At 39.8% G+C, this 26,621-nt stretch overlaps 1 protein-coding gene across 5 annotated transcripts in view; it reads right to left on the bottom strand.

Moving 5' to 3' along the window:
- Positions 1–26,621, bottom strand: part of NCOA2 (nuclear receptor coactivator 2) — a 196,357-nt gene that overhangs the window by 30,889 nt on the left and 138,847 nt on the right. For all 5 annotated transcript variants that reach the window (XM_054193663.1, XM_054193660.1, XM_054193659.1 and 2 more), the window contains 8 exons: positions 25,329–25,432; positions 20,297–20,474; positions 18,674–18,859; positions 17,677–17,778; positions 17,446–17,586; positions 13,905–14,052; positions 10,598–11,867; positions 1,379–1,589 (listed from right to left, as the gene is read on the bottom strand). In XM_054193663.1, coding sequence (XP_054049638.1) covers positions 1,379–1,589; positions 10,598–11,867; positions 13,905–14,052; positions 17,446–17,586; positions 17,677–17,778; positions 18,674–18,859; positions 20,297–20,474; positions 25,329–25,432 — 2,340 coding nt within the window. The remainder of the gene's footprint in view (positions 1–1,378; positions 1,590–10,597; positions 11,868–13,904; positions 14,053–17,445; positions 17,587–17,676; positions 17,779–18,673; positions 18,860–20,296; positions 20,475–25,328; positions 25,433–26,621) is intronic.

Raw genomic sequence — 26,621 nt, 5'->3', positions numbered from 1 at the left:
TGGTTTTCTGTGAGCATATGAGAAGCCACACACTATTTCTGTGCACTTGTTATCTGTGTGCGCTTCTACTGAGAACAAGGCAGAAGTTCCCTAGGGGAATCAGGCACAGACACAAGACTGAGCTGGGGGCAAAAGTTTTAGGGTTTTAATTTACATGGGAAACAGGACGCTGCTTTTACAGAACTGCTGCTAATCACCAGGATGCTCTCATTTACAATCATACTGTTACTGTACTGCCAGTAGCTTTGAAAGCAGATTTAAAGCCAGGTTAACCCTGGAAAGCTAAAAGGCTCTAGTGGAAGGAACCAACAGACCTTGCTTCAGAAAGGATATGCTAAAGATTTCAGATGCACAGAGATTTCCTTCTGACTTATGTGCTGCTGCTGCGAGTACCCCCATACTTACAAAAATGAGTGCGTTAAATCCAAGCACCTTTCTATGAGCAGCATTGATAAAAAATGATAACTTAAGGATCTGTAGTGGTTTTAATAGGCATTTAAACATCAATATTATTAATATTTATTTAAGCATTTATATGTAATAATTTGAGTTCATGTAAAAGTGGCATGGTGTTATTTTAATATCATTAGAATGGCTAAAAACATTATCTAAGCCCTACGGTTTATAAAAAAACCCACCAATGGACATTTAAGGAAGTAAACAGATGTTGCCATCTTAGCCAACAGGAGAAAAAAATGAAGCAGTATCTTTTTATGCTATTTTCTTCAACATTCGTAGCTGATATCTGGGAGGATATGAGAGCAAGGACTGCTGTCTTGCTCACTTTCCATTATTCTATGGTGGTAGACCAACATTTCAACGCTGATTTGTGAGTTAATTAATAAAGTTAAGGAACACTGTCAGCTGGAAGTGACTCAATTAAAAGCCACAATTTCAAATTAAACTTGGCCATTCCTCTTAATCATAGGTCTTTCTATTAATCTTGTGGTTTTAGAAGACGACTCTCCTTCACGCCTAGAAAAACCTCTCTCGTCCTTTTTACTGAACGAGCTGCTGGAAAGAAGCGATCTGCATCACAACAACATGCGCGTGCTTCTCCATCCCAAAGCCATGGATGCCAACAGCAGCATCACCTATAACCCCAGCAGGGGACGTTTCGTTTATTTTGAGGGTACCCCTTAAAACTCCTCAGAGGGCAGGGACTTCCAGGGCGCTGAGCGAAATTAGACAGAACCGCCACATCTGTTTCAAAACGGGGCGACCGCAGATGGCGCTATGTCATCACACAAGACCAGAGCAGGACCAGGAGCTGCCCAGTTCCTCCCTGGCGACCCAGGGGTACCACCACCACCACTGCCGCCGCTGCTTTGGGGGTTCGCAAGCTCTGCCAACAACGCGCGCGGAAAGGCGGACTCACTGCTCTGTGAAATCCTCATTGCTGGTTTCTGGGTGGCCACAGCCGCGCCAGGGCTGCTGTCACTGGTGAGCTGCATGAGGTCATTGATGATGGCTTGCTTGTCGACCGAACCCGCTGGCGCGCCTGGGCGGCTTTCTGGGAAAAGCTGCGGTAACTGGCTGTTCTGCAGGTCATCCAGAATCTCCTCCAAGTTGTCCAATTCACTGCCTGGCTGCAATAGAAAAAAAAACCAAACACAAACCCACAGTACAGGTCGCCGCTCGCCTGCTGTTGGCGTCCTGCTCGTGCCGAGCCAGGCAGCCCCCAACCGTTACGCCTGCACCGGCTTCGGATGCTTCCTGCAAGAAGCCTGATGTGGAGGAAGCTCACAAAGTTGCTGAAAGGGGACTGTGCAGGCTCCCCAGGGCCCCTCTGCCTCGCACTGGGGGAGCCCAATGTGGCACTGGCATCCCTTCAAAACCCCGGCATCGGGACATACAAATCCACAGGATCCGTACGTCGGGCAAAGGGGAGATTCTCCCTGTGAACTCTGTGATTGGTGCAGACAGCAGGGATAATTTGGCAGGGGAAGAGATCCCACAGTGATGAAGATGGGGGCTGATATAGGTATAACCTATATTCCTTTCAGCAGAGTCATATTTCTAGTCTCTTTATGACTTGATTAAAAGCATACAACGGAAAAGTTGCTTCATGGCTAAAACAATTCCCCATATGCGTTTTATTTGTTACATTCAAAACCTTAACACTGATTATAGAAGTTCACTGGCAAGAAATATAGATTTCAATGAAGTTCTATAAATTAAAACCTGTCAACTAGTTACTAGATTTAGGAAATTATTTTGCTCACAAGTTCCCAAATCACTGAAAATAACTTCTCTATGGTAAGAAAAACAAGAGAAATCTAGTTACATTCAATTCAGTAGAAAATCATCATGAAATAAAGATGTGAAAAAAATTAAGTTCATCCTCTACTAACATAAATACTGACCCGCATGTTTTTCTTAAAAGTGTTGATTTTCACCAGTATTTTTTTTTTGGTCAGCTTCTCTGCCTATAAACCCTCAGAAGTAAAATCTTTTTCTGTATGAAATTTGGAAATTATTACAAGTATATGCTCCAGTCCTAAGCTTTTAGACAGGGTAAAACTCTTTCGGCTAATAATTACCAACAGGCAGTCCAGTTTCAGTTACCACCAAGGTGCACGGGAAACATTTCATGACAGCATTTATAAAGAAAACCTACTCAAAATCAGCGCCTTCATTAGGAAATGTGCAATGACGGAAGAGAGGCAGAGAGTGAGCAGCCAGCCGTGAAGGATGGGGAACCGAGAAATATCACCACGAACATGCACAAAACTGAAATACAGTTCTTCCTGTTCTTTTTTGTCCTACCGCCACATCGTGAACTTGTTATTTATTGAGCAAGCTTATGCTGCAGATCACAGGATAATGTAGAAATACCTGAGATGGCTTTTAACTACCTACCGAGGCGCTCTCAGCCTAGCTAGGAAGCAGTGCACGTCAGTCTGTACTAAACTTCTGCTGCCACAGCTGACCCGCTCCTAGGTTGGGAGCTGGGAAGCCCAGCTATTTTATTCAAAGGTAGCTAAGATGCCTTGAGGTTACATCTCTACATACCTTTTTTGGATGACTGGTTGCAGATAAACACGGTATTACTCTTTACTCCTTCCACATCACCTCCTAGTCTTACATATTGGAATATATGGTGCAAAAGGGGAAGGATTTTACTCGGTTAAAAACCAGCATGTGGGTGATCTGGAGGCTGGTGTTACTGGCAAAATGGTAGGAAATGACAGAATCAGAGGACTGGAAGAAACTTAAAGCCTCGAGGCAAAATCCGTGTATGCCATTCCCTACAGAAGTTCATATAGCCTCTTGCTAAAGTCATCCAGTGACAGAAAACTCACAGTTTCCCTGGGGAATTGGTTTCAGCACTCTGCCATCCTTACTCTTGGGGTTTTTTCCTCAGTGTCGACGCAAAATCTCCGTCACTGAAATTTAGACCCTTCCTTCCTGTTGTATTTTGAATCTGGAGAACAAATTGTGCTCCCCTTTCTTTTTCTAACCTTTTCTGTATTTGAAAACATATGCTTTTTGGGGTCTTAAGCTAAAGGCATTAGGCAATCTCAACTTGTTGAATTTCCTTCAGCATATAACATGTTTTCTAGACCTCTCATTACTCTTGTTGCTCCTGTTGTTGATTCTGCTCAGTTGATCCACACTTTTGCTGAAGTGCCATGTCCAGAACAGGACTTATGATGAAGCCTTACAACTGCTGAGTAAAGCAGAAAATTTACTTGATGCATAGTACGCTCTGATGGCATATTCCAGAAAAGCCTGTGATTTTTTTTAATTCCATGACATTACTGTCTGTCACTCATCTTGTGCTAACTACGATCCCTAGACACAGCTCTGAAAAAGTCCTATCTAGCTAGTTGTCCATTGTCCGCTCCTTTTTTTTTTTTTTGTTTTAAAATCTCTGACATTAAACTTGACTAATTAGAACAAATAGCATTTGTTCATCCTGAATGTTCTCCTAAGATTTTTCCTCCATGACTCCTGGTTGCAGCTGAATTTGAATTCTGTCCTCCAGTGTACCGCAGACATCCAAGCGCCACACACCACTTTATCCAGCATAAGCTCAATTCTCTTGCCGGGTCATTAAGGTTAACTAAAACACCGAGCAGCTCTAGATGCTGGCACAGACTCCTACAGCACCTCCACTTTGACAGTGAATCCTTAAATAACTACTTTATGTGTAAGGCTTTCCAAACAGCTTCATACCCACCCACAGCAGTTTCGTCTTGACCATGCATCTCTGATCTGCTTACGAGAATGCCATGCGTAAGAAGGCCAAAGAGCCTTACTCAAACCAAGACACATGGCCTATGTTGCTTCTCTTATGCCAAAAAGCCCACTTGCCCTCTTGCAGAAGGAAAACGGGTTGCTCCCACATTCCCTGCTCTTGACAAATCCCCCTGCTGACTCGCTGCCTTCCAGGCACTTAACACGCAGTTGGGTGGACACAGCACACCGACAGAAAAGGTAGAGCCAGGAGGAATCAAATGTGATTACAAGAAACCTAAATCATTGTGCGGGCAGGTGAGAAGCAGATCCAAAAAGGTGCTCTGAGAGAGAGTTGTAAGCGATTTCTACAGGAGCCACATTTTGAGCACTGGGAGATCTGGTACAAGAAGACTGCAAGAGCCAGTAGAGGAGGCTGATGTAGGGTATCATAAATCATAGAAGGATGATTCAGTACTCTTTGGGGGAATTAAAGACATATGGCCTTCATTAAACATATTTGAGACAACAGTGAAGGGAAGTTTTATATGTTGCAGGGTTTTTTTTGCTTGGTTTTGTGTGGGACTTTGTGTCTTCCCTCCCCCACCCCCTTTTTTTAACATTCTGGCTACTGCAATTCTTTGTTTAAAATCAGATGTAAAAAAACCCAAACCAAACCCAAACCAAAGCCAGAGAAGAACATATTGATCCAAATGTGTCAGAAAACTGCACTCCCCAAGATGCTTTTAATTCCTCTCAGGAAGTGGCAAAGAAAGGCCAAATATAACAGATGTATTATAATAACACAAATACATAACCTTCCTCTTTTTTTGCTTAACATAATCAATATAAAACATTTAATCTTTTTTTTTTGATGAGATGAGGGTTCTCAACGGTTGCAAAAGCTCCAAGATAGATTTAGAATTAACACCGAGCTGTGATGTGAGCCTAAGTCTTTCCAGACCTACCCTCAAATGGCACCATATGCACAGAAACTAGCATTAAAATATTTACTCAGTTAGTTTCATGGGCTTTTTCTTATATTTATATTCTGTATTTATTTTGTTAATGGTCTAAATTGAAGTTTATGTAAATAGAAGGCACACCCTAACCTCCCTGTAAAACAATTATTTGTCATGAATTAAAAAAAAATCTGCCTGATAAAGTGCTAAGCATCACAAGAAAGTTCTTGTTAACATATTTTCACTATCTTTAAGCAATGCAATTACAACAATCTCCACAGAGCTTGGACACTAAGTGCCAGAAAACATACGACAAATTGTGCTTAGAAATATTTTTGCCTCTGAAAAAGTCATCTACTTTTGAAGCACTTATCACTATTATGTAGAGAAAGGCAGATAAAAGTGTTAATTGATTGCAGAATCTTTTCAGCTCTACTGAAAGGCAGTTACACCTCAACATGAAGTTTGGTTTACAGAAGTTGATTATGTCAAAGTCTAGCTTCCATGGATTGTAAAGGAGTGGATAAGATCCCAAACTCTCTGGAGATCTCGTTTACACCACAGGGCAATGCCCATGGCTTGCACTGAGACCCTGTATTCCAAATGTCACGCCTGTATACATTTCATTTCCGACCACGTATGACAGAGGCATCTAGGACTTTTTCCTTACAACAGGATGTCTTTTGGTGGGGACACAACTTGAAACTATACCTGCCTTGTGCAAACCCCAAGTCTGCTCATTAGCTACCTCTGTAGCACGGGCAAAACATTTGGCCATGAGAAGTAAACAAAACCGAATCCCTGCTCCTAACTGGCCATAAATTGAAGGATTGTAAAAAGCAGGAAAAAGTAAATCAGAAGTGGCATCCAGATAGTCTTTTTCTCCCTGGTAACTGGAATAAACATACAATTGGCTAGAAATCCTGTTATCAAGCTAATCTACTACTAATTTCTGGAAACAGAACTCTAATTGAAAGACATTCAGAAAATCGAATCCCCATTCTAAGGTTTTGATAGAATTTCAAGAAGAAACCAACGTCCTTCATTAATTTAATGGATTCTGGACATCAAGAAACAGGTTTTTGGAAGATGAGAGGCACATGTAAAGAAAATATTTTAGTATTGGGAAGATACTGGTTTCCACATCAAGCAAGAGGACAGCAGAGTTGATAAAGTGTGTGAGGAACACCAGAACAGCTTCTGAGTTTTAGGACAAAAAGGTACACCCTTAAGATGATTTGTGGAACAGCACTGGTGGAGACTGTGGCCTTGCAAAGTCCCTATCAGACAAACAGGCTGTCTATATGGTCTACTGGCTAAAAAAGAGGAGATAAAGCTTTTAATTCCACACTATGCCAAGTACCTTCTCAGAGAATAAGCTACTTCAAATTTCTACATCTTGGTTTCTTCACCTGTAATATGAATATAATAATCCATATCCAATTTTACAGAAGAGTTTGGAATGCAAAACAATACAGCTAAATAAAACATTTCTTTAGCAAGGCAATCCCTGACATTGTCAGGCCATGACGTTTCTCTGACGTAATCCTACACTTTCACTCTCCTTCCCCCAAGCTGTTAGCTGGTCCTTGTCAGATTTGACCATCTGCTGACCACTACACGGGCTGCTCCTGACCAGCAGCACAAAGCATGAGGCGTTTTTTGAGAGACAGCAGAAGCAGTGGGGCAGAGGGAAGGAAGGTGCGGGATGAAGTTCCATCATGGCAGCTCCACAGTCGCTGGTGGGCCAGCAGGCAAACGTAGGCTTACTGCCGAAGGATGCCCTATAAAACAAATCTGTGGCAAATCAGGACTCGTGTTTCCACTGCCTTCCCTTTTTAATAGTGAGAACGACACAAGCACTCGTGGTGCTTGATACCAACAGTCCTACTACCGTTGGTGCTGTAGGAAAAGCTCCGCTGAGCCTCCCCAGCAGGTCTCTCTTTCATCCTCTTCCCCCACAGCTGCCTTAACTGGAATAGCAATCAGCCTAATAGAGCTTGATAACCATCATCCCACCAAGGAAGGGAAAAAAGGTACGGCAGCACTGGAAATATTCTCTGCTATTTGAGAAAGGCTTCCTGTCAGTTGCTGCTCTCTGCAGAAGTGTATGTTTAAACACACTACCTAGAAGACTGCTATTTTTAGCGCAGTGGTACACTTCAAAGCATTTCCTGCTCAGAAAGTCACACCAAAAGTAAAAGGAGAAAACGTAATGGCTCTGCTGCCTCCCAACGCCCCAATCCCCCTTGCAGAGGCCATCCCACTGCCGCCCTGCTGCAGTTTCCAGAGAAACTGCACACTCCAGTGACTAATTACTTAAAAATACAGCATTCCTCAGGGAGGAGAAGTTTTAAATAAACCTGCAAAATAGGTAACACAAGCACACGGCTAATTTTTACATACGGGAGGAAGAAGGGGGGGGGGAAGGACGCAGGAGGATGGAAGAATTTAGCACAAGAATCTGTGTTCTAGTCTTGTACTAAATAGTTCCAGCTTTGATCTAAATTTAGGCAATGAGCACTTCCTGTGGGAGACCGTCTTCCAAAGCTGAAGAGTTTCTGATGCTAAATATTTTCAGTGATTTTATAATTGGGGTAAAGTGGTTATTTGTTTAAAGGCCTGGCCTTCAGCTAGATAAACGCTTACATTATTTTATATTCCCCACCATTTCCTCTCCTACTCCACGCTGGACTTCTCCTGTTTATTCAGCTCCAGGTCTCACTGCATTTTAAGTAGGTTTTAAAACTCTATTTACAGCCAATGGGAGCAACAAAAGCCCTTCTGTCATTATCCAGCAGCCTTCCATCACAGCTGTGGGACTGCCTTCTCCTTACCTCGACGCTGAGGAAGCCCAAGCGCTTGAGCTCTTACCACTTTATCATGACTCCTGCACTGCTTTGTGGTTTTCTGAACAGCCCCAACTCCTGGCCCTTCCTGTCCCTCCAGTTCCCTCTCTCCTGGGAGATAATCCCCGTCTTCAAATTTTAAGAAAAGGCAATTACACATCCATAGTCCATACTCCAACCCTCTCAAATCCCTTCCCTGACCTCAGAAACATGAAGCCTAAAAATAAAAAATGAATAGGCTATTCACTTTACAAAGTTCATAATACTGGGACCTGATTTTAAAATGCTTGAGGTTGCCAATGCTTGTAGACACTGAAGTCTCTTTCTTTAAAGTTAGTCTTATAGTTACACATTCACATTTAGGGTGAGAGGCAACTTGCCTACCTTTCCTCATGAAAACGTAATGCAGCTAATTTAAACTAGCCATCTAGGCTACCATCAGTCAATGGGAACATCACTAGAGAGCAGCTCCCTATTTTAGACACACATTAGGATAAGATAAACCAAATCCTGGAGTATTTTTATATTTTTCCATCAATGATAAAAGGAGCTCGTATGACTACCTTCGACTAGACAGCTAACTTCTAGAAGGAACAAAACCTGCTCTATGTGAATAGGTTCACAAGCTTTGTTTCTTCTCTACTCCACAGAGATTGTCAAAGAGGAAATTTTAATTCTTTTAGAAATTTAATTCTTGGGGAATAAGCCATCTGAAGGCTATGATTTTGATCTACTTAGACAGACGTAATTTTTTTTGTGATTACCAAATTCTACCTTGTCCAGTATCAAATACTAGGACTGAAGGATCTCTGCCTTCAATCCAGTATTAACTTCAACGTGTAGGATTCCTGAGCTAGGAATTGGAATCTATTAGATATTTTAAAAATAGTTTATTCTTGCCAGTCTAGCTGTGAATTTCTTGATATTTGAGTTTTGCTAGCCTAACAAAGCATAAGTGCTGACAGAGAATCTAAGCCCTCCCTCTACAGGCACTACAAAATAGCAGCTGTATTCAGAACTAAACTAACATCCAGGCTTGAGGATAAATCCCTGTAGAAATTAGTGTAATTTGGCTCAGTTTCCCCCTAAAGCATGGGAAGGACTGAAAAACCACAATTACTCCTACATAATGGCAATAGCTGTCAAATCCTGTTGAAACAGAAGTGGTGAAGTAACCTTAGGAGACGCCTGGATAACTGAGATTTTAACAATGCTGCATCCACGCTGTAGTGGCACGTTTGGCCTCTATGTTCTGTGGTTATAACCACTGTTGAAAGAACTGTCTACTAGTAAGAGACTGCCGAAAGGGCAAGGTAAAAAAAAAAAAATAATCCAATGCTGTGACTTAGGGCTAAGAAAATGTTGTCTATCCCTCCTCAGCCTTAATATACAATATAGAAGATATAAAAAAATTATGTCTTTATCTACACACAATAATAAAAATACAATAGATTCACAAACACAAGCAAGCTCAAACGCACTGTTTTAACAGTGAAGGCTATGGCTGTGAATGAGAGAGTCACGAACGTTCACGGAGTGTATGATCTGATCATGATTTACAAACTAAGGCTTCATGCACAGGGCACTGCCTAGGGATTAATGACCAGCTGGGAGAGTTGATAGTGTAGGACAAAGCTAAGGATCATTAACTCCACCTAGTTGTAAACTCCCCAGAAAATGCCTTATGCTAAAATTGATATTGTAATTACCCATTTTATAAATAAAATAAACGGTAATACTGAAGTAGCAAATTGCTTTTGCTGCCTCCCTTTTTCTTGCAAAGCTCTGAGAACTAGAGCATTCTGGGTGATGTGAACCTGGTGCTTTTTGAAAGTGAATTCCGCATGAAAGCCAGCGAGTTAACACTTTTTAGCATAGGCCCTAACAACATGCAGTTTATTAGTATGTCAGGCAGCAGAGCAACAAGCAGTCTTGCACAGAATGCAAAGAAATTCTGAACGCGAAATTCTGAATGCAAAGTTCCATGCAGATAACCTTGCACGGGGAGACATGATCTCTGCACTGAACAATTAATCATCCATGGGAACTTGGGGTTGAATATAAAACATTTTTAAGTAAAAAGCCCCAAACAACAACAATTCTGTGCCCCCAGCTGGCACAGAAATTTACGTTTGCCGATCAAGTATAGCACAAAAGACCAGTAAAAAAAAAAGCTGGTATCAGTCCTTTCAAACAACTTCTGTCCTCGAGCATGAACCTGCTTTACATGGGAGAAGTGTAGTTGCTACGCTGGAGTAGGTCAAGAGCCCGTGTAGCCCATGGCATTTCAACAACAGCCTAGGAAAATCTGTAAATAAGTTATCATTAACCAATAGTTACAAGTATTTTCCTTTTGTCTGACTACGCTGGGAAAGGTTCCCCAGCATTCAGTCCCTCTGTTACCCATCTCCTCCCAGTCTGTTCCTCTAGACAGAGTGATGATCACAACTTAGTAACACCGACTGGCAAATTGAGTGAAGACTGGATTTCAAAAGACAGGTAATAGCCTCTTGAAGTGTCAAGAAATTACTTTTAGAGGAAGTCAGATGTCAGAAATGCAGGCCTAGAACATCTCATTCACACGTAATGCAAAGATTTGCTTACCTGTTCGTTAGGCTCAAAGTTTATCTCTTCTTTTTCTGTCCTCATAGCTATTAACTTTGTGCTACCGGAAGGGTCTGTCTTACTGTCCAACCGCTCCAGTTTTGGGGGTATGTCTGGTAAACCAATATCTTTAGTATCATCTTTATCTAGCAAGTAGCGAAGTAGTGCATTATTATTCTTCTTAGGACTCGCGGGCTCCTGTTTAACAGTCACCTCTGAACCAGGAGCTGTGCTACTGGACTCCTGGTTCAGTTCTTTGCCTGTGGCCTCGGCTGTGAGCTTGGCCAAATCTACAGGAGAACTACTGTCCTGCAATAGTCTGTGCAAAATTTTATGCTTCTCCTTGAGCGAGGTTCCATGTGCTGAACCAGACCCAGGCAACCCTCCCGTGGAGTCCTTGCTAACGTCTCCCATGGTACTAGACAAAGGCGAAGGCTCCATCTGATCCGATTTGGTGGTCAGCAATTGTAATAGCTTTGTCTGGCTTTTTCCGTCGTGCAGTTTATTCTGTCCATCAGGTCTCTCGCCACTGACAACCGGTGGCATGTTGCTATCGCTGTTATCTTTCTGTTCTCCTGAATGGCAGCTGCTCTCTGCTTGTCCAGTTGTACCTTCCGATTGCTCCCCGTATAGTCCAAAGCAGTCTTTAGAGTCCAGACTTCCCATCTTGCTTAGCTGGGGAGGATTCATATTCACAGGGGAATTTTGTAAATTTCCCATTTTTAGGTCAGGTGAAGCCAACGATGATCCTAGAGAAACGCCGTGGCCCTCGCTGAGGGCCTGAAGTGCGTTCAGGGAACTGTTGGTGTAGTTATGGCTATTTCCTGTGCTGCTGCAGACTCCCACGGGCGAATGCAAGCTTCCTGCAGGGGAGAACTGACTGGGTGGGATGCGAGGACTTCCTGCCACTCCAGGGCTCACACGATGCCTTGGGGAAAGCATAGAGTTTGGCTGCCCTGGGTTCATGCCGGGGCTGCTTTGTGAGGGGCTATTCATTTTTAGTGCATAGTTACTACCCTGAGGAGTGGATGCTTGTATGCTCGACACATGGTTCATTCCCCCTGAACCACCGAACCTGCCTGCTGGCATGCCCATTTGTTCCTTTGGGCCATTTATGGCAAAATTTATATTGCTACTGATGGTCATATCCTGACCTGGGTTCCCACTGCACATGGCCTGATGGGCAGGGCTGCTGGAGCTAATCGGGTTCAATATCTTCCCCATCCCTTGTCCAGTCAAATCCTGATTCATTCCACAGACGTTCTGCTCTCTATGTGGCAAGGGGAAGAAAAACAACCCATTAGCTAAAATGACAGTGGCCAACTTGCAATTACACTACAAAAAAAGAAGCAAAACCCCAAACCTCGCTTTAAAATAACACAACAAACCTACAACTAAAACAAATTGACAATTTGACAAAAGTGATATGCAACTCTCTACATGGCTGCACATTATCAGTATGGTTTTTCAGTACCTTATTAACAAATCAGTGGAAGAGAGGAAAAAACAAAATTATACCTCATTTAAATGACAGTCATCAGAAATGCAGATAGGTTACAATTTCAGACCCTCTCCCTCTAACGTACATCTCTTCTCTATTATTTGACAGGAGCTAACTTCTAGAACTGACAGAAATCTCATCTGAAACATATGACCCAAACAAATACATGTTTTACAAGACAGCTGTGGACAGCTGTTTGCTGGAGTTCTGAATTTCTCTGAGTTAGCCCCACCACAAGGCTGGAGTGGGCTATTTGCCCACCAAGTTCATAGTGAAAAGAAAGCTGAAAAAGTCACATTTCTACACTGCCAGAGTATTGCGATACCGCTCCAAAACAGCATGTGAGCCAAAAGAACTACTGGATACTGCTTCAGGACGGGAACATAACTGGATACGGCTTCAGAATGGGAAAAGGCTGTTAGCAATCCAGTCCTGCATGAGCATTTAGGAAAAGAGGAGAAGAAAGAAAAAACCCACACACATAGGAGCTAAAACTCATGTTTTGGAGATGTAGGCTGTCAGATGGAGGAAACAGAAGACAGACATACACGCAGAGAAAAAGCTCTTGTGAGAGCACCTGAAGGTCACTTTTCTTCAGTAGATTTTAATTAGTTTATGGGAGGATGCGATATACTTTTTACTTCTGTGCTAAAACTTAAATCAGAAAAATCAGACATATTCCCAAATGTCAAAAGCTATCAAAGAGACAGTCTCAAATACATTAGGAAGAAAAAAAAAATGAGGTTCTGAGAAAAATCAAAACAATTCTGGACTTCCAAAACCAAATACTAATGGAACATTCCGGATATGTATTTTTGATGAGACGAAAGCCATTCTACTTGCACAGGGTAAGTGCAGATAAACCTTCGGGTTTTGCTAACGCATGAAAAGTGAAAGAACTGAAGGACACAGAGTAGTGAAGCTTGTTACTCTGTATTTGTTACCGTAGGTAGAAAGGCAATGGTGAACAACATTAACTCTAGGAAGAGAGAGAGGTGGATTTTTAAAATGTTATTACACATACAATAGTACCAGTGTTCTGCTAAAAAAAGCAAGAATATTTGCAAGTACCATCTTAACCTAATGGTGCTTTTTTAAACTTAAAATTTAGCACTTCATGAAATACCAAGTATATTCAGCAATCCAAAGAAAACAGATTTCCGACAGCTTTTGGTCAGGTCAATTACAAAATCTATGATTTCTGTAAAATGGTTTCAGTTTTAATTATGTTTAGAGCGGTTTTCTTCCTCTCAAAAAAGTGATACTGTGGACACAGGGAAACAGCATTGTAATTGTAATCAGCAAATAAAATCTGAAAAAAAAATCTGACACGTGACATGCAATGACTTAATTCAAATTTTACGCTGAAGTTCTGAGGTCAGGGATTACTTATTCTTGACTTTAACATATTACTGCCTGTGCCTTTTTAAAAAAAAACTAATAGTGGTGGCGTTTCTCAGGATTGGACATGTGAAAGCCACTACTCCAAGCACCAGAAAAGACAAGGAATGAAGAGAGACAAGGAGTTCAAATATGCCGTTTGTCTAAAATGCAGTTCTAATAATCAGATCATATTCTTTAAAGAATGCTTTTGTGAAAATCCAGCATGCCATTTATAAGTCCTGAAGTAATCTTAGAGTCTTTTCCTGCTGTAAGCATCAAATTCAAAAACTTTCTTTGTTTTCATGCTATTAGTTCTAGGTAAACCGAACGTCTATCAGCCTTAAATAATCTATTTGCTTTGGCGACTCGTTACTTTCCCTGTCTCTCTGTAGAGCGTGGATGTAACAAACCAGTGGGGATTACCTGTGAAGCATATGCAAGGAGATTACAAGCTGAGGTTCGCTAGTCGTCTGAGAACGGATGAGCTTGCTCTTCGTTTGGGCAGAAACGATAGTGCCATCAGACAAGGAAAACCGATAAACAGGACTAAATGCTAGTCCCTGCCTTAGTACTGCAAGCAAGCAAAATAACAGAATTAAATTAATGAGAAACTACAGTACAGGTAGCTTAGTTGCTCAACATCTTGATGTTCTAAATCCATCAGCACTGATACCACAGACACTGCATAAAAAAAAATAAAAAAAAGAAAAATTTTGAGACTAAATAATGAGCTGTGTATAAATTAAAGGATCCCACATACTGTAAGGTGATCAAAAGAAAACTTATAAGGAGTGACAGCAATCACAGGACAGATACTATGAAATACAGAATATTTCAGGAGTAGGCCAAGAAGTCCTTGATGTCCGCTTCACTTTTCGTCAAATATGTGTCTAACTCCTTTTGTTCCTCCTCCATTTTTTCATCTGCACCATCTCCATCACGATGATTAATATATATACCTTTAGTTTCTAAATCATCTGTTTCCATTAGCCTGTATCTTTTACTCCTTATTGCCTGTTTAAATTATCTTGCAGCAGTTACTCTCACTACTACTTTAATTTAAAAAGTACATAAATTTCTTACATGGGAACAATTCTTACAGTGGGAACAATTAGAAATAAGGCGATCTGGAAAAAGAAATGATTACTTTTTAAAGAACAAATACAAAAAAATAGAGCTCAAACAAATCACAAATACAATTACCCAAACCAAAATTGGGACTGTGCTATCCTTCCCCAGTGTTAGATATGATTGTGTTTCAGGTTTGGGTTTGACTTCACTGCACACATTCTGCAGCCCTGAAGTTTTCAGTGTAAATCTGAACTTCAGCAAATTCAGTTCCCTAACTTCTGTAGACCCCTGTGACATTTCTTTAATTAGAAATTAAATTCATGTTAGGGAAAATAAAATCTCCAAACATTTAGAATAAATGTTCACTCTTCACCATCAGTGAAACAAATCTGATCATTTTCAATTCCTAGTGCAAAAGTTATTACATTAGGATTGCAGATATGGCAGGAGGAAAGTACTTAACTTCAAAATTTTCATATAATTGTTTAGACAAAAAATAGGAATGAAGTACTACAAATACTTCTAATTTCCTACTTTTTCATACATACACATTTTCTGTGGTTTTAGTTTTCTTCCCTTTTTTTTTTTTAATTAATAATATCATCTGATCTTCATTTCGCTGCTTGTCTTTTAATATTTCCTGTTGTAATGAAATGACATGGTTTTCCGAGTGTGGCTTTATTGAACAGTCTCCTCTACAGGGCTACGAGATTTTCAGCCTTGCAGGACTGGTTATGATTGCTTTCCTTCCCTGTCCCCCCCACTGTTATATATTGTTCTACAAGGTTTTAAAGTATTATTTAGGCAGTGAGAAAACAGGAAGCACAATTTAAACAACCAGAAGGGGTTTTTCAGAGTAAAAACGTAAAGAAAAACAAAAACCTACAACTGTGAAACAATACAAAGCAAAATTTCACTGTTAGGTATGTCATTGTTTCAGTTTAACCTTTGGGCACCAGAAGGTCCAAAGCTCTTAACTTTAGCATATACCACATCAGGAAATTCCAGTACTCAATGCCAACAGGATACAAGTGAAATCTCTACTTAAATCATTTTCCAAACTAATTCTTTAAGCAAACAACAATGTTTCCGTATTCCTCTTGAGGAAATGCTCTTTTTCTGACTGCGGCCAATAAAAACTTACCATATATTTTGCACTTTACGCCGAGAGTTAATTTGAAAGCTCTGTGGTTTTTATTGTTTATCAAGCTAATGCTGATTTTTTTGCCACACTGTGACACTGAATTATAGGTAGGAGACTGTTACTTTCCTTGCCTCTATTCTCAAACCATAATGACTTAAAAAATGCAAGGGGTTCCTCAGTCAAGTGCAAAGATGCCACTGCCCAAGATATGCCTTGTTTTTCTTCTCCATGCTGCAGGGCAGGGGACGGAAACTTTTCAGCCATTTCTCCTCTCTAGTACTGGATCCTTTGCAGAAAAGCAACTTCAGAGGTTTTTCCTCCTCCACTCTCTTCACTTCCACAAGAAGTAAAGAGCCCAACCTCATTTAGACTAATTCTACAGTTCATACAACGATCCTAAGCCTCTCCTGCAAAATGATACGGCGTAAACTCCAGAACGCGTATATTTTTATCACTTCACAGGTAGCTTAGAGAGGACCCAACTCAAACCTCGGCACTGGTGTAGGAACTGCTAATTTGCTCAGGAATCATTTGAAGAGGACTGAAATAATAAGTGGCTGGATGCCGTAACAGAAACTCCTAAATCAGCTTTGGCAGAGACAGGTCCTTACCTGAAACTGCTCTCTAAACCCCTGCTGTAACTTTAATTGCAGATTACCTTCTTTAGTTCTGTCCGAAATCACAGCATAAGGCTGTGAACTTTTAGCACTCCTACTGTATATACCCCAAAAGCTGTTATCTAAAATATCACAGTATTTTTGTGCCCCCACATTCCCAAGACGAAACCTGAAGGTTTCATGAAAGTAGAACATATTGAAGAATATTTAACTAAAGCCGCATGACTAAAGCTTTTCTTTTTGTGTATGCGTGTGTATTTGATGGAATAATTTGAGATTCCAGTTACAACTTAGTTTCCACGACAGCATGCCAGCTGTTTAATGACCATGGCAACTATTTGTTACAGGCCAACTGTAAACCCCGTCCTACAAACATGAACCTAAAGAATGATGCTCTTGCACTGGAAATGTTCTGGTTATTCCCCGTTGGTTTTGAAAGGACTTTCCTGTGGACTATAAAGGGTTATTTGTTTTTAGTAATTTGGACCTGTGTTACTAGGATAAGCAGCATCAGGGTTTTATGAAAAGAAAAATCCCCACCCAGTCACTACCACAGAAACCTCATGGGGAACCTTTCGCAGTGCAGCACCCTCCTAGATCTTACCTACCATAATCTTGAGTGAGTAGACGTGCTTGCGGTGTATCCTTTAACGCTTATCAGCTAGATACAGTACAACAATGTAGGTTTCCAGACAGTATGAGTGCTGCATCTCTGATAATTCACACTGAGTGTTTCTCACAGGAAATGTGACAATAAAAGTCCATTTTTGTAGAGAAAAGGAATGCAGGTCAATGAACTGCAATGTGTGAGCTGAGGTTCTGAAGAATAATGGGTAGTGAATGTTTTGGTGGGCAACACGCAAGGGTCTTCCTAAAATAATGGTGACAATTTGAAGATTTGAAGCACCCTCCAATATATACAGTTATAACAGCAGGCTAAAACGAACACGGAGATATAGGTGCAAAACCTCTCTAGAGAGAGCCATCATATGTAAGGTAAATCAGTCTGAAAAAGAGAGCGCGTCAGTAGCCCTTGATTGTTCCATGTAAACATAACAAAGAGAACACAACCAAGAGATAACAAATGACAAACAGTTTAAATATAGAAAGTGCTAAAAATATGAAACCTAACCTTCCTGGTGATGCCTCTTGGCAAAAGATATTTCTCCCTCGTGCTGCGAATGGAACCTCTGAATGCATCTTCTCACCAAATCCTCCCAGCCAGGTTTCATAGCTGCTCGCATGGTACTTGTGTCCAGTGAAGTTATTTTCCCTGATATCCGATAAAACATTTGTTATAGCGATTTCCCCTTTGGGGGCGGGAAGGGGGATAAAAAAATTAAAAACTCCTGTTTTACAATACCTTGTAGATCCTGGCGAGTAGTAAAACTCTCTGAGGAAGGAAGAAGTGGTCTTTCCTTCATTGGAGCTCTTCTTGCAACACAAATCAAGCAAGACTGCAAATCTTAAAGAAAAATGTTACTTCAGTGATTTGTATAGAAGAGGAAGATTTTGCTTCCACAAAGAATTCAGAAATATTTTTAAAAAAATTCTTTAAATCTTTTTGGACTCAAAGAATAAATTTTGTACCAATAAATGGGTGGATAGAACTCAGTGGTTTTATATCTTCATTATTTCCTACAACATTAAACAACACAGGAGAGGTGGATTTATTTTCTTTTTTAGAAGAAAAATTATCAAGGACTCCACCACAGCCCAAAATTATCGGCACGTGTTTATGCATATATCTGTAGCAGCTCAACCACTCAGGAGATGAAAAGTAACAAAAAAGAATATACTGCACGCTCAGAGAGCATGTTTCTTCAACACTGACTGTTTTATGCTTTCTAAGCCACATTTCTTAAACATGCCCCAAATGCTTGCTGTCCCTGAGAAAGCAGCTTCAAAATAAGCCCTTTTTAGTTATCTGAATACTTAATATACAATCTCAGGAAATTTACCTGCTGAAGTAGTAAGTGGTAAAGGAAATGGTAAACCACGATTGTCTTCAAATTCCAAGAACTCAAAAAAAATTGCCCATTGAAACTTTCCTCCCAATCAGCTGCATTCTTCTTACAATTACAGTGATATAAAACTAGGATATCTCTTCAAGGTAAACAGAGTTTCTCTCAGTTTCAATTATATTCATTTAACAAATAGATGCATGCAAGTGTATACACTCATAAGCCAAGATGAAAGTACACTTCTACAGCTAAATGAAAAAGGAAAAAACTTACAATTTTTCAAGATTTAGAAGCCACTTTATCAACTTTACCTCCCTTTATCAACTGCACCAAAACTGCTGGCCCGCAACAGCATGGAAAGAGAAAGTAGTAACACAAATTGGAAGCTTTAATTACCTTCACCGTCCTCCTTGAAGGAATTTGGTTGAGAAACAGCAAAGCACTGCATAGTTTCATATTTCTGATGTGCTTCCTGGTTATCATGGCCTTCTTCAGAATCAGCAAGAGGTTTTACCAGCATCCGACAATTAAAGGTATGGCTATTACGCCTAGGAGTGTCACCAGACCAAGATCCCCCGTTCACTGAGCAAAGCAAAGATCATATAGTGAGATAAATCTGGTAGCAGTCATTTCTGCTGCTTATCCACACGAAATTAATCAAGGTGCTTTGCAGACTGGTTGGGAAACAAGCTCATTTAACAACAACAATCTGTTTTTAATATTAGGGCCCAAACCAGTACATAACAAGGTAATTTATAAAATCCTCAGATTTTAAGAGCACTGCTAATTTGTTCAGCTATCATGTTGTTTTCAAGTGACTTTCAAAGACATAGTACAAAAGCAGGATAAAAGTCTAAATATTGTGCGTGTAGAAGTTATACAGCATAGCGAAAAGCCTACTGGGTAGATCAAGTTAATTGATGTGCCTGCAAGAAAAAAGACAGTATGTGGGATCTGTGCAGTGAATTTAAAAGTGATTAATACAAAAGAGATGGCAGCATTGTCTAAAAATCTGTGTCCAGATTAGAAATAAAAAGAAAAGAAACTAACATGCATTTATAAAAATAGGAAGCAATAAAATCAGGAAAACATATCGAAACACAGTCTCAGTTACAACGGGAAAGACAGAAGGAATGAGAATGACCTGGGTGCAGTGATCGATAAACCTAAAGCCTAACACAGTGCTTAAGACAAGTAAAAAAGGAAACAAAATCCTGAGATGCACAAATATAGGTACTGGACATCAGTCAGAGCAAATTAATGTAACACCACATAAGGAAATAGCAGGGTCGTATTTAAAATACTCTTCACTTGCCCTTTTCAGTCATAAAATGCAATAAAGGCAGTAATTTATGGGGTGTAGCCGTTTACATTTTTGATTGTTTAAGGGTTTATAAGTGAAGTCATAAAATGCTAAAGTGAATTGCATAATACTTTTTAAATGGCTATTGCATAATACTTTTTAAATGGCTGTGAGTAAATGAGGTGCTCAGTATTGACTTCCTCTCTCACCTCCTCCAAAAAACCAATGACATTAAAACCGGTATTAATATGAATCCAAAAATGGTTGCAACTAACAGAAACCATTTTTTAAAGGTAAGGATAAATATTGGTGAGACTATAAACATTGAAATAAAAATTCTAACATAAGGAGTTTTCTGATTTTTCTTTTATATTCCCCCTTTCTTGGGCCATTCTTAGAATAAACAGCCTAGACAGAAAACTACCGGAGAGTTCACATAGCTAATGCTGTCTTCTAGTGATTCACTCTGGAGATCCATTAAAAATATCAGCTAACATGAGTTACTAAGAGTAATCTTAACAAAGAGGAATCTGAAAAGAGTGGAGGATGCTTTTGAGAATAATATTAATCATTCATACAGCCTATACATACATTAAAAATAAACAGAGCGTATATGATGAAACTACTGTAAGGACATTAAGTTAAGTTATTGAAATGCTGATTTATGAAACCAAAGTTAAATAAATAACGGTATGAAATGAAGAAAAGATACATACCTAAAGATTTTGGCAGCAGGATTTTGACAAATTCATTGTGGTCCCCTACATGCAGAATGCTATATATGCTTGTGTTCATCAGCTCTTCTTGGTTGTACCTTAGGTACTGTGTCACATTCTCAGAAACAAACACAACATTACCTTCTGGGTTCACTACAAAGAAGAACCCATCGAGGGCCTAAAGGGGGGAAAAAAAACAGCAGGCAGGCAGAGAGAGACAGACACATTACCAAACAATCAGATTAACAACAAGGTAACCAGAAAATAAATATTCCCTTCAGAAGACATAGCTGAATCTTTCTGCATCCATCCCAGTTCTTACATTCTTGTCTGTAACAGCAAAGGACACATTTCAGACTGAGCATCTAATCTTACTTGTATTAAACTAGTGTAAAAGCACAGAAAGGTGCACATCTTGCAAACTAATGAAACCCACACATGAAAACAAACAAGTCCCCCACCCCAAACAAACAAACAAACAAAAATAACGGAAGAGGTTACTACCTCTCTGCCTGCCTATGAAGTAAGAAACCTGGACCAGAAGCTGGTTCTGCTAAACCTGGAGTCTGTTCACTCCTCTATGCAGCACAGGGAGACGGATCCCAGGAAAACATCACAAGATGTGCTGGCACAAGGCAAGGAAAACACGGGCAGAAAGAAAGAGAAAGGCTCTCTCCCCATCCCCAGCAGTGCATCTTCATAGAAGTGAGGCCCTGTGCAGCCAGGAACGCGAGGGATTGAAAGCAGAGAAAGGCAAAGGGAGCTGAGGGCAGGCAGTGAGCGGCAAGGATGGGGCAGCTTTCCTGCCTACTCCCAGGACTGCTGTCATTTTATTTATTTGACACCAGTTTCATTCAGTCCACACATGATCCAGGGAACAGGAACCAGACTTTCACCGCTCCAACTCAGCTCCATGGTATTCCAAAGGACTTAAAAGCTTCTTTGAGGAAGTATCTAAATTAGTCATTTCTGCTGATTGGTTTCCCCCCTTATCTCTTGTGATGGTGGCAACCTAGCTGCAGCATTCTTTCCAAGATATCTGCTGTCTGTTATCTGAAGCCTAAGCCAAATACTACATCACTTCTACCTGATGAGGATAAAGTAAAATTTGAGTATCAGCAAGAACTTCTCATGCAAACTTTCTTTTCCTTAAGATGCAAGCGTGATTGTGGATGGTAGAGATATTTCAGACTACATCCCTCCAACTTTATTTCATATGAGCAGATAAAGGGGGATACATTTAAACTTAAAGCACCAAAGCTTTTGGTCTAAGCATTCAATTAACAATTAACCCATACAGACTTCTGCAGCTTTGCCTGATTTATTCACCTCTCTAAGGATTGGTAGGAAACCACTAGAACAGTAGTTAGTTTTTGCATCTCCAGGGGCAGAAACAAGTCAGAAAAACAGGCAACGCATGATTTATTATGGGTTAATTAAAAGTGAGTGGATCCATACTAAACCTGAACTCCGCTCACTGCAAAACAGTCTAACAAGGTGGAGCTGCTATAGCAAGTGTATACAGGCATTTGCATTTTTGATATGACCAAACTTGTATACTGTACAACTTGTCTGTGGGTCTTAGCAGGCGGGTCTCAAGTCCTCAGGCTACAGACACATATTAAAAATATCCTACGCTACTGAGCAGTTCGCAAATCCAGACAGTACAAAAGAGAAGGCTAAGGAGGGATCTTATTTCTGTCTTCAGCCCCTTAGCAGAAGGCTAACGAGAAGACAGAGCCAAGCTCTATTCAGAGGTTCATAAGGGAAGGATGAGACGCAAGAGACACAGGTTGCAAGACAGGAAACTTCAGGGAGATGCAAGAAAAAAAACAATTCACCATGAAGGTGGTCAGATATGGGAAAAGGCTGCCCAAAGAGGCTGTGAAATCTCCTTCCCCATAGATATTCAAACCTTGTCTGGACTTGGACCCGAGACACCTGCTCTATTCGGACCTGCTCACTGTGGAGGTGGGATTACACAAGCTCCAGAGGTCCTTTCCAAACTTAGTTAATGATTCTGCTAAAGGGGAGGGATAGTGAAAGCACAACATGCAAGCAGAGTGGCTGAGCTAATGGTTGCCAAAGGCTTTGTTTGTTCTATTTTTAAATTACAAAATAATAAACACAAGTAAATGTACAACTATATACTTTTCCTGACGGCCTTTAAATTAAGATAAATGAGGTCTTTTTCTCTCCTGTTAATTGTCACAAATGCTAATCTCTGTTTTTTATCATTGCCTTCTTTTTGTTTCTGATCATTCTTGGTTCCTCCAGTTAATTCACTTTCTTTGGAAAGCTCCCTCTGCTCCACGTGCCTTCATAACATTCAAGACATTTTCCTGCTGACTAACAATGTTTTACAAGATTTAATTAATTGAGGCCCTACTACAATTTTCTATCAGCATCTCTGCTACAGATTAGTGTCTTAGACTGCATTTCACTCCTTGAAGCCGATGTAAGCATGACCTCTTTGGTTTAGTCCTTTCTGTATCACGAGAGATCCCTGTACTGCCTGAAGATACGGAGAGTTGGACCAGAGAACTGAGTTGGCCGAAAACTAATGCAAGAAAAAAAAAAAAAAAGATGCTAGCCACATCAGTCCTCTGAACTGGCCCACCATGAAACCACATGGCCTTTAGAGCTGGCAGAAGGGTGTGGGTTTGGCTGAACCATTCTGCCTGGCAGCGGTCCACGCTTACATCAATTCAAAGGGATTGCAAAACCAAAGCCATTGCAGATGTTTTATCAGAGTCCTGAGGAGGAAACTTTCAAAGACAGAGATGGGAAGCAAGAGATTATGTGAGTTACTGGCACCCCACCATAATCTTTGATTTTCCCTACTATTTTCCTTCTACAGCAACTTCTTTGGTGAGGACACGCTCTGTGCTGTTTCCTCACAGCTGCTTCTTGGGTTGACCACAGAAGTGGTCATCTGAGCCTAGAGTAACACAGGGCCTTATATACCAGTCTCCTATTTCTTTCTATTCTAGTAATAAAATAAGCTTGTAGGTAAGCAGCAGCAGGCTTTTGAGGAAGTTAATGCACCAAGATACTTAAATCTTTTAGAAGCTTCCACTTTTGCAATAATTTCTTAATTCTGTCCCCACGTGCATGCGACCCTCATAAACAACTTTTCTTCAGAGCTATTGGTACAATGGGGGAACAAATAATGGATAACATGCTGGAAGAGAAATCAAGAGAACAGATATTATTTTAGATGATATTCTGGAATGGAAAATACATTTGTGTTCTTTGAGCTGTTGTCAGTTCTCTCTTGACTATTTTTTCACCCACTCTTCCTATCTGCTTTCTGCTTTAACCAAGAAATATGTTAAAATATTCCTCAAAGGCAGCTGCATGATGAATTTTACGCTCTTTTCAGCTGGAAACACTCGCTATTTTGAGGATTCTTCAGTTTTATTCTTTAATAAAAGCAGACAATTACATTTCTAAACCAAATCAACTAATAAACTGTTCATCAGCATTGCCATTTTTATTATTGTTTGGCAATGGAAAAGGGTAGGTTTTTGAAGAGGTTATACAAAGGGGTTCTGTAAAGATGAAATAACTTAATTGCATTTCCTTAAGGAGATAAAGACACAAAGAAAGTATCTGTAGTCTTTTCACAGTAAACGTGTAACAACTTTCAGTCTTTTTATGTTTCTCGGTGCAAAGGGACCACGGATTATTAATTTAGTTCCACAATCTTTCATTGTTAATATGCAATGGTTTTACTGCAAAGGAAAACTAAATTAAATGGAAGAATGGAACAGACGGGTGATTTTACATGTCATGTTTGCTGCAAAAGCCAATCATGCAAGATAAGCCAGAAAAAAATAATCTTATCCTTACTTTCCCTGTGATTAAAACAGGTCCTTACAATTAAATTAATAGGAAGTTAAATTTTAGCGTAGCAATGTAAGAGATGGATGTTTAACCTTGTTTGATAGCAAAACCAAAACGAGAGTATGTATAACAATTATTAAATTAAATCAATTAATTTGTTACCCCACTTTCCAAAGAGGAATGTTTTTACTCCAATCTGTCTAATCTTCCTTATGTTTAGTACTGTGATTTTAGAGCCTTTATTTCCTGTGTAGTACAGAAAGCTATGTTTTCATCTAACAGATCATGAAAAATAATGCAAATACTTAAAACTGTTATAACATACATCTTGCTCCTGCAATGTTCAGAAATGACAGAACAAATATGCTTCTGCCAAAGTTGGTTCCTTTAGCTTGACTCAGAGTTTGTGTTTTGTTTTATCTAAAGTAACATTTATTCTTCCTCACAGATAAAGTCCACAGTCAGAACATGAATAAACAGTTTGCAAGTGAGCTTAAGCAGATAAAGCAGTAGTGCCAAAGGACAGTAGCATATGACATTAGGGTCCCAGATAACATAGCTACCCAACATTACTATTAATACACTTAGAAGCTAGGTTTTTAACCATGCAGCCTTTTGGGATATCAAAATAACAGCTAAAATCAGACAGAAATCTTAACTAAACAAATGGAAATACATGTCTTGAATAGCTCTCCTAGATTACTTCCATATTCTAGAGGGAAGAGTCATGCTGTAAGTGCTGAAATGATAAGCCATTAATACAGTATAGCAGTGACATGCAATTTTAGAGGAATTATTATTCATGTGTATACTACTGTATATGTAAGTCAATGTATAGGTACAACAGGTTTTCCAAATCTGTCATGGTTTAGAACAAATAAAACATGCACACACAGACCCCCAGGACTTGCTACTAAATGAAGCCACTCAAGTTGTCTGCATTAGAAAGCAGCAGAGTTCTCTCTTTCTCTGCCTCTCCCCACCCCACGTTAAAAACAGTTTTATCACTGAATCCAACAGAAATATGCTGCCTTAAATATGCTCTCCAATGACATAATCCTAAGTAGCCAGGACGGTTTGTGTCTCTTTTACAGCGACCTCCAGCTGCGCTTTTTCATTACACTGCTCTTCATTCTAAAGGGGAGCAGAACTGGCTTAAATAAAGGAATTTTGTGCTCTTTACCTCAAGCATCATTGGTCCAAGTGCATCCTTGTCGATGACACTCTGACCCGTAGATGATACATCTGCTTTTTGCACTTCATCTTCATTAGCTGCTGCTGCTTTTTCTGCAATAAAGAAAACTATGTGTTAAATGACAGAGCAGTGCCCTCTGATACAGTGAGAGCCCACAGAGCATTGAGATTAGCTATAAACGGTTACAGTACAACAATTCTGAAAATGAGATTAAATAGTCTCCCATAATGATTCAACAGAAGCATAACTAGTATATTTGCTTCTCAGTTTTGAAGTTGTATGACACAAATGAAATAATTTCTGCTCTTCCTCTGCTAGACATTTTACTGAACTACAAAACACAACACTGGGCAAAGACAAGGATTCTTCATGAAGGTGCGATGAGCAAGAACCAGGATCAAGGTGTATTAAGAGGCTGATCTAAAAGAGCATGCAAAGCTCACAGCTGCACAACTTTTCCACAATCGCTATATTTAGAAGGAAAAACATAAGTCCGCAATCTACTGTTTCAGTACTGAGAAACAGCAGTCTCATTTTTCTGTTCCCATGCCTCCACCCACATTTTTACTATCACATAATTCTCATACAGCCTTATTTACGAATATGTTATTAAAACTACACACAATTTCAAGTGCTGTATTTGAAAATTACAGGCAGGAAAGTAACGATTTAATGTTTCTGTAGCATAATGCCACATATTACAATACGTTATATACAGTACCAGTGATCAAATGTAAGAGATATTCATACATACTGGAACTTTCAAATCAAGAGGGTTTATAATTCTTGTCAAATAATGGACTGTATTCATTTTTCTATTCCAAGAATGATATTGGTGTTTAAGGGAGAAGTAATAAAAGTAATAAAACCACTGTACAAAATACATATTCTACATCGTAAGTTAATGAAACGAGTAATTTTTTAGTTGCTAGTTCTACACTCAAAACATTATATTTTTTTATTTTTCAAGCAATTATGTGAAAGTTAGGGCTATACTGCAATCAAGAATATTAAAAATCATTAAAGATTTTTTATTTTTAGTATTATGCAATAGATTATTATAATAAACATGAAAGCACACTGAAATTACGATAACAAGAATTTATGGCTTCTACAACAACAAACCAGAAGAAGGCTCATACTAGGAATTACTGAAAGTACCACGTGCAGGTGGAGCAAAGGGCCTTTGGAAAATCACCCTTAGTGAAAATTAAAGCATCAGTCATACAAATTAACACGTATCCAAACGCACAGTATTTTCCCACTATCTGTAGATCTGCA

The sequence above is a fragment of the Rissa tridactyla genome, chromosome 2 (assembly GCF_028500815.1).
Source record: "Rissa tridactyla isolate bRisTri1 chromosome 2, bRisTri1.patW.cur.20221130, whole genome shotgun sequence".
Lineage (NCBI taxonomy): Eukaryota > Metazoa > Chordata > Aves > Charadriiformes > Laridae > Rissa > Rissa tridactyla.
This window is presented reverse-complemented; position numbering and strand designations above follow the sequence as displayed.